The sequence below is a fragment of the Quercus robur genome, chromosome 1 (assembly GCF_932294415.1).
Source record: "Quercus robur chromosome 1, dhQueRobu3.1, whole genome shotgun sequence".
NCBI lineage: Eukaryota > Viridiplantae > Streptophyta > Magnoliopsida > Fagales > Fagaceae > Quercus > Quercus robur.
In genome coordinates, this window is record NC_065534.1 from 2,538,373 (window position 1) to 2,547,522 (window position 9,150).

General features: G+C 29.3%; 1 protein-coding gene across 1 annotated transcript; it reads right to left on the bottom strand.

Moving 5' to 3' along the window:
* Positions 1–1,428: 1,428 nt before the first annotated feature.
* On the bottom strand, positions 1,429–3,861 carry LOC126715588 (heavy metal-associated isoprenylated plant protein 20-like). The gene is made up of 3 exons (XM_050416277.1): positions 3,681–3,861; positions 3,451–3,526; positions 1,429–1,913 (listed from the first exon to the last, which is right to left on the bottom strand). Exons 1-3 carry the CDS (start codon positions 3,750–3,752, stop codon positions 1,621–1,623), a joined length of 441 nt encoding a protein of 146 aa, XP_050272234.1. The 5' UTR covers positions 3,753–3,861; the 3' UTR covers positions 1,429–1,620.
* Between the last annotated feature and the right edge of the window lie 5,289 nt (positions 3,862–9,150).

Here is a 9,150-nt window from a genome sequence, read left to right on the forward strand (position 1 = left end):
TTTCCCGTAAAGAAAACACAACCAAAAAATTAATAGAATAGCTATTCTTTGTAATAGTTATTCACTTATAGTGCCTATTACATCATACCAAATGTATGCTTAAATCTCAGCCACTCGCAAAGGTAATTGTAAGAACAGTTGTGAGTTTGTATCCTGGCCACAAAATGAAATTTTTTTGCGTTTGGTGTAGGCATGTTGAGGCTATACTTGTGTCTCAGCCACCAAGCGTGGAATGTATGTGTTGCCGAGACTGGACTTAGCTTAAAGGGGACTAATCAAAGTCTAATATTAAGGAGAACAAAAGAATACAGCTTTATGGGACTACTTAATCCAACAAATATTCCCTAAAAAAGTATAACCAAGAAATTTTGAGATATCACTTTACAACTCCAGCGACTCTTGACAAATGAGATTTATGCAAATTTAATTTTATAATTAAAATCTTAGACGGTAACTGTGTAATCACTAGTTCACTACAACTGAGAATCGAAAAAAGAACTGAGTTGCATAATTCAATGATAACCAATCAAAGCACACATAACCAAAGATTTTATTCACACAATTAATTAAACTACTATATATGTCCCGAATTGTTAAAAACTTAGTAGGTTGTCAAGAACTTTACAGTTCAACTAGCACTTCTTGATATTTTTAACAAAGATGTTTAGAGTTGAATTCTCTCGTTTCCAACTATTGAATTATCAAATAAGAAAAAGAAATTTAGAGTGTTTATTTAATTATTTACATTTAGTTTGACCCATTAGAATTTTGCTTAATAATTGTGTTTATGTTCACACCCTTTTATGGGCCACAAAGTACAAAGGTGCATACATTCCCTAGCTGCTCCACTTTAATGTCTTTGAAAATTGGACAACTATTTCTATTTCCCATTATGCATTCGTTAAGTGTTACATATAGAAAGCATAAATGTGTGAGCATACAAATCCAACCCGCCAATTTCCAATTAACTTAACAACAATCTTTGTTTGATGTTGAAAAACAATTATCATAGAAGCTTGTATCATAAAATTCAAATCTTATTGAGGGTCTGTTTGAATACAATTTATTTACTGAAAACTGAAAAATTATTGTTAAAAACACTATAATAAAATAATTTTTAAAGGTGTGAATAGTACTGTGAGACCCAAATTTATCTAAAAATCTACATTTTGTTGAATTTAGTGGTCTATAAACAATGCCGTGGGACCTACTATTTTTTAGCAAAATGCACAACTTTTTCATCCCAATGCTTCGCAAACGCACGCTAATTATCTAAAACCATGCTTATCATAGATATATCATAAAATTCAAATCCTATTGTATTTAAAAAAAAAAAAAAAAAAAAAAAAATCAACTATCCGAAGCTAATCAAATCTAAAACGATGCTTAGGAAATAATACGTCCATTCCAAAGAGAACACAAGCCGTGTGTACAAAACTATTTTTCATTAGGCAATTAAACAGGACTAAGGTGATACATAATCTCAAAGAAAATCTACATGCTGAAAACACATAAAAAAAAAAAAAAAAAAAAAAGACTTCTCTCCATTCAAACTCAAAGTACCAACTAAAAACAGATTCTAATTCTCATTCTCTCCTATCCTTATTCCATTAAAATTGCTTACATGATGGAACATGCATTTGGATTTTCATCACTAAAGAGTGTAGTTAACTTCTCATCTGTTGCATTTGGAATAGGGTGTGCTTGGACTGCATTTTTCACGTAACCAGCCGGTGCCTTCTTGTCATAGGCCTGAGCCACATAAGGGTAAGCCACCAAGTTGTATGGCACATAGGGCCAAAACTCAGCTCTCTTTCCGGTGCTCTTCACCTTTTTTAAGACCTTGTTTGGCTCCACATAGCCCGTTACGGTTACCCGGCTTTGCTTTCGGTTAACCTCCACAGATTTTGCACCTGAAAAATCAAAACAAAACACAAAATTAATTTCATATTTCCAATAAACTATAGCTCAACTAGCACTTTCTTTAACCATATGATTCATACCACTTCAGCAAAATAATATAAATAAATATTTGATTTTTTTTTTCTTTTTTGGTAATTGATAACAAATCAAAACTTGCATAATCTTTAACACCACCCTTAGCTATAATAATTGAATGAAAGATAAGATCATTTGTTAAAGATCCACTAGTGCACTTGAATGTTATTAATTAAAAAATAAATTAAATAATTCAGTAAGGAAAAAAAAAAAAACTAAAAGAGATAAGTTTGAGGTTATAAAGGTGACGTTGAATAGTATAGTTTAAAAACATTGATAAGGATTGCATAGATATCCTGGGATTTTTTTTTTTTTTTTTTGATAGTAATTGATATCCTATGAATTGATCAGATTTGCTTGGGAAAATTTTTGGAAAAGAAATATTACTGTACTATTCTAGCAGGTTACAGCTTTATTTTAAGGGCTTGTTTGGTTTATGGGATTTTGCATTGCATTTAATACACTTGAAAGGTATGCATAACGCTGACAGCAAGGTTTAGTACGTGAGTCCAAGAGCTTTTTAAATGCTTTCCACGATGAGTAGTGGAAGCTTTTTTTATTGTTTTATTTTTTTAAAGAATTACTATATACTTTTTCTCCGAAACTTTTAAGCATTTCGTTTATGAAGAGATGTGAATTTAGTCATAAGTACAGGAGTAGTTAAAACTTTCTAAGTCTAATAAAGGGGTGAAGTAGGAGATCCAATTTCCAAGATTCAGCTGCCATGCCGTGTGACATAAGTCGTTTTTATCACATAAAGAGAACCACAAGTTTCATTAGAAATAGCAAAACATGTTGTGGAAATGGAAGTCTGCAGAAAATTTACGTTTTGGTTCAGTTTTTATGGCAGAAAGAGTCAACAAAGTTACTGCCACATCTTCCAGTTTCCAACACGAGGGAGCTGAAATATGCGGTGACATTTTGACTATTGTTGAAAGACCATAAAAGGTCCAAAGCAGCTCAAGTCAAGCGTTTGATATGATCTATTGTGTGATTTTAGGCACACAAGGAGGTGTTTGGTTTGTGTTTTTAAACAATTATTTTTAATTTTTAAATAATATTTTACGTATTTTAACACACTTTTTCATCCACATGTATTTTCATAAATATTTTTAAATAATAATTTTCAATTTTTAAACACACTAATATAGAAAGCTCAAAAAGTTTCTCCCAAAAAAAAAAAAAAAAAGTTCAAAAAGAGAAGAGACTCAAAATCCTTTACAAAAAAAAGTTTAGGTGCTACCTCTAGTATTAATTATTCTAAAAACTGTACTTAATTAGCAAAAAAAAAAAAGAAATCCAAAAATTGTCACAAACTCAATATCTAGGCTAGGCCGTGAGCCTGTAACACAAATCACAAACTTATTTATCCTCAACGTGAGCTAAGAACTTGTTGCCTTATTATGAAAAAAAATAGGGGAGAGAGAGAGAGAGAGAGAGAGAGATATGAACCTTTCATGTTGGAAACAGCATTTTTAACTCTCCTTTCACAACCATCACAGTCCATTTTCACTTTGATTTCAACTGTCTGCAACACACACACACACAAAAAGAAAAAACAAAAACAAAAACAACAAAAAAGAACAAGTATTCAGATTTGACATGGACAAGCTAGCAAACAAAGAGACCAACATCACAGACACTGAAATAGAGAGAGTGATAGGATGGATGATTATGTATACCTGCATTGCTTTTCGTTTCTTCCTTGGGGTGGAAATAGTGATATAGTCTGAGAGAAAGTCCAGAGCACCCATTTCTCCTCCCTTTTCACAAAAGGCAAAGCAAAGAGTTCTTTTATGTGTCTGTGAGAGAGAGAGAGAGAGATTTTATGAAAGCTTTTGCAGGACTGAAATAGATGTAGTGTGAGTCTATCTTATATATAAGAAGATAAATGAATATATGATGGACATGTAGAGGGACTTGGGGTACAAGTTGAGCTCATAATTAGCATTAAAATAATAATAATATTATATAGTTCTTAGACAAAGACTTTTGTCCCTAAATCATAATACTATTCTACAAAATATCATCCTGGCCAACTTGGGCATTTCGGTTTTGGTTGGGTCCAAAAATATAAATATAAATCATTAATTATTTAAAACAAAACTTTATGGAAGAAGCTTTTTTTTTGTGGTGGTTTTGTTTATTTGGCAGGTTTAATTTGGAGCTGTTGCCTTGCTGTTTTCTTTAGCCCACAGTAGTAAAGTGGCTTCATGTCTCCGTCGATTCTTCTCCACACTAGTGTAGAAATACATCATTTTTCATAATTAATTTTTTCATAATTATTGATATGATCTGTTGTTATTAGTGAAAAGCTGAAGTATATAAAAGTGACTTTGTTTTAATTACAAAAATTATAAATAAATAAAAAATATTGTGAAAAATATTGGGTCCTTAGCATTACTATTCTATACGCAATGATCTACAAAGCCAAGAGCACGGGTTATACTAATACCATGTTTTACAAACTTGTAACTCAAGGAATTGACCACAGTGCCCACAATTTATGCTAAGTTGATTCCCATTATTGCATTCTTAAATTTTGAATAAGGGTTAATTAATCACAACAATGGACTGAAAACTCAAAGTCATAATCATCAACAATATTTACGGCACGATTCCTTGTATCCTCGAAAATAATAGGAGCAATCATGTGGCCAAAATTCATCATTCTGTGTACAATCTTGATGTCTCTAGAATTCAAATTAATTAAGACCATGTTATGTTGAAGTTTATAAATTCTATATTTCGTTTTCTTTAATTTATTATTATTTTCTTATTTTTGGTGGAGATGTTTATTGGACAAAACTTGTTGCATATGCATTGTGCTGTACCGATGGGGATAGTAGGAGATATTGATATGCAAGAGTTCAAAGACATCAAATAATAAATGATCTGGAACCCATCTGTCTTGAGTAATTTGCCAGCATAAAAGGACTTCTCCAGCCAGGTTTAGCTCTTTCTTTTTTAAACGCGGATCGAAGAAGCTAGCTTGTTATGTCTGTATCATGATAGCAAGCTATATAGTTACTATTTACATCATTATTTTTTTTGAGGGACGCTATTTACATCATTATGATTTCACTTAACAGCAACATAATTTAATTTCATGGGCCATATATCATAAATATATATAGATATTTTTTTTTAATTAAGGTTGAAATTGAATCGTTGAGTACCATTAAATGAGGTTGATATTAATTTATACTTGCCAAAAAATCTAATTATATGACGACCCTCACATGCATAGTAAGATTAATATTTTTTGATAATGAGAGGTAGACAATTATTTGTGACGTGCATTTATTATTAATGAGATATTTTTTAGTGAGATGGGGTCTATTACATTTAAGAAATTTTTTTTTTTTGAGTGAAACTTCCATCAAGATGTGTTAGAATTACAGTTAGATAATTAAATTTATTATTTTTTAATAGTTTAACAGTTTAAGATTTGAGACAATCAATAATTTATCATAAATTCATAATATCAAAATAAAAGGTCATGAATTAAAATTTTGAAATAATTAATAATTTATCAAAATATTTTTTTTTATATTAAATTCATATTATCAAAATATAAATTTATCAAAATATTAACCATTCTTTATTTAGATCAAAATCCTCTCATTTTCAAATGAAATGTAGAGAGTTGGCATATCAATCTTAGTCTCCCTGTTGTGTTCCACTTGAATCTTGATGTAAATTAATGGTCTTCAACGCTCCTCTCCACCCATAATTTCTGTGTCATTTCCCAAATCATGTAGCTGCGGTTGGTTGTGTCAAACAATGGATTGATAATTGTTGGCTCGCACCAACTTTTATCAACTTGCTATTTCAATTCTGTTCTGTATTCCTCAAATATGAGAATTCAATTTTCAAAGTTGCAAGTGTGAAAAGGAGTAATTTTTTGGGATAGCAAGAGACATCAGGTAGAACAGAGAAAATTTTCACTAGGTAGATATGCATGAGGTGGTCCATTAGATGTAATAACTAATAACATGTTTTTTGGCATTATTAGTTGCTTCGTGTGAAAACGACTTGCATCTAAGCCTATTAGGTCTCTCTCTTTCTTTTTTTTCTTTTTTTTCTCCCAAATAAATGAAATAATCAGGTCAAACTCAATAATAATCAATATATTATCATCAACCAAGCCATAAAAATAATCCTTAGCGTACAAACAACTACCCTTCCTATGATGCATAATCTACCATAGATCTCTTTCTTCTAAAACATAAAGAGAAATGTTAATTACCTAGGTATAAGTTAACTATACTCAAAATGCACGCCTATCTAAACATTCTAAACAAGTACAGCCATCAAGTCACCTCTATATATCTCTCTACACCCTAAAAATTGTTTAATCAAGTGGCTCTACAGTTCACCATAAAATATATATATATATATATATATATATATATTGGCTCTACAGGTTTTTTTTATTTTATTTTATTTTTTTTTTTTTTTAAGGTGGGTTTTAGAATCAATGCATCACTGACAAAAGGAATTGGCTTACCACTATAGGTTGTTATGCCAATTCCTTGGCCTCTTAATTAAATTTTTGGTCTCGTTAATGGGTGATCTTAAAGCATTTGTAAATATAAAATTTTAGAAAAATTTTGATACTGCTTTTTATAGAAAATATAAAAAATTGTTAAAAAAATCAATTACTTTTTTCTTTTTCCATAAAAATTTTCTAAAATTATTTCTTAAACCAATACTTTAAGAATATTTGTTAACTTTTCTCTTAAATTTTTGTAATGGGTTTCAATTAATTCAACTAGTAAAATATCATTTGTTTAAAAGTCATATAATAGATTTTAGTTCAAATCTAATCGATTATTTTAAAAAATAAAAAATAAATGGATGCTTTAAAAAATAAATAAATGAAATATATATTTTTTAGAAGAATAAAATAAAGGAAAAAAAAAACTAATATACAGTACCTTAAATATTGTTCCTTAGGTTTCCCTCTTAAAATTCAACCATATGGCTACTTAATTAAAAAAATACACTTCTATCTCATCATGAGATAAAAGTCATATGACAGAATTTTAAAAAATGAATCTAAGAAAAAACACGTAACTATTTTATCTAAGTCTTGCCGAAAATAAAATATATTATCTTAATCCAATGGTAGATAGTTTTTTTTTTTTTTTTTTTTTTTAGAATATACCGTGTATGTTTTAAAATCCCATCATACTTTAGGAGGAAAAAAAAACAAAAAAGATTTGGAGCTCTTTATATATTTGGGAATAAAAAAAAAGTGCAACTTAAATTAAGATTAAGATGTAACTAATGCGGTACTCATCAACAATCAACTACTTGGTTCTAATTGCTAGCAGTTGCTTTCTCTCTCAAATAAAAAATCAACAAAAATGCTAGTGTTGGCATTAATCGTTACAAGCTAAACTTCAAAATAAAGGTTGTACTACGGTTAGGTTCACTTAAGCTTATATTGGCCCGGCCAATACTATGACTATACGATAATTTTTTGGTGATTTAGTTCAATTGATTAATCTTTTTCTTCTAAAAAAAATATTAATCTCTTATCCTTATCTATAAAAAAAATATTTTCTACTTAAATAAAATACTTTATAAGATTCAAATTATATTATACTTTCTAAAAATATATAAACGATTTTTCTTTTTGCATGCAAGGATGAAGATTGAAGACAAGCTTGTTTAATTTTAGTCATATTCCTTTTGGAGCACTGATATTATGTTCAACTTTTTAAGAAACAGATTATATATATAACTTTCGTTAACTTGCTTGTTAGAAGGTTAATCAAAGTGTATTATATGCACATAGCCACGTATTGAAAATTCATTGGATAAAAAGGGCCACGTAACTCCAAAGAATGGTGATTGAAGCACATACGCCACCTAGGCTGAGTTAGTTGAGGTTTTGGTAAACGTCCTTGTACACGTCCCCTTGTATCTTTCACTGTACTACACAATGTTATATAAGCAATGAGTATGCATGAATATAGGATTTTTTTTTTTTATGTGTTATTTTTATATTATACATTTTTAAATATGATAGAATTTTTAATTTATGACGTTTACTTCATGATGATATTCTTAATCATCAAGTCAAAACACCAATAAATTTTTATAACAAATGACAAAATTTTTTTATTAATTGAACTAATTGGAATCCAAAAAGAATATTTACAGCCGACGTTAAATCATATAAGAATTTATATCATTGACACGTTTTTTCCCTTGCATATGTCACTCATATTCATCTTCTACAATGAGATCATCAGGCTGTGGTTTAATGGTGATAGGTCCCACTTTTCATTACATGTGAGGCTCATCAATCACCAAACTTAACCCCTCTCCACCACAATCTTAAAATATATATATAGAGAGAGAGAGGAATAAACCCATGCTAATGACTGATTCAAACTTTTTTCCCCTAATACATTCAATAATGTTTATATTCATAGAATTCACTTTATGATAATTGTTCTTTATTATTAGGTTAAGAGTCTTAAGACGTCAATTGGTTTTTTGCATAGATGAAAGTAGGATTTGAATATAAATTTTTTATTTAAGAACAAAATATTTTATTAGTTAAACTAATTGAAATTGTTACTTATTCAAACATTAAACAATTATAAGTCTAGAGACAAAAAAATAAAAAATAAAAAAATCACATTTTGTTTCATAACTTTTAAGAAGACATGTTATGATTGGTGTTAATAAAAAAAAAATGTCAATAATGAGTTCAAATAAAAATGATCCTGATCAAATCACAATTTATCACATCAACAGTTATAAAATAAATAAATAAATAATAATAATAATAGTGATTTTTTTTTTTTTTGGGAGGAACAATAATAGTGAAAATTAAATCTCGTGTTTCTAGCATTATTGAACATTAAAATAACGAAAAGATTTGTTAACGTGAGAATATCTTTTTATGGACATCAAGTTGTAAACACCATTTAGATGTGCGACTTCATAAGAAAAACAAGTACGAGTCATTTGATTTGACTATCAAGAATGCCCAATAACAAGGTTAAACGTTTGACAATAACAAAAACCTAATTTCTTTTGCATTACTCTCACGAAATATGAATATGATACGTCTTTATACTTACCAATTAGCTCTCACTCTTGAACATACTAGAAGGCAGCCCACGT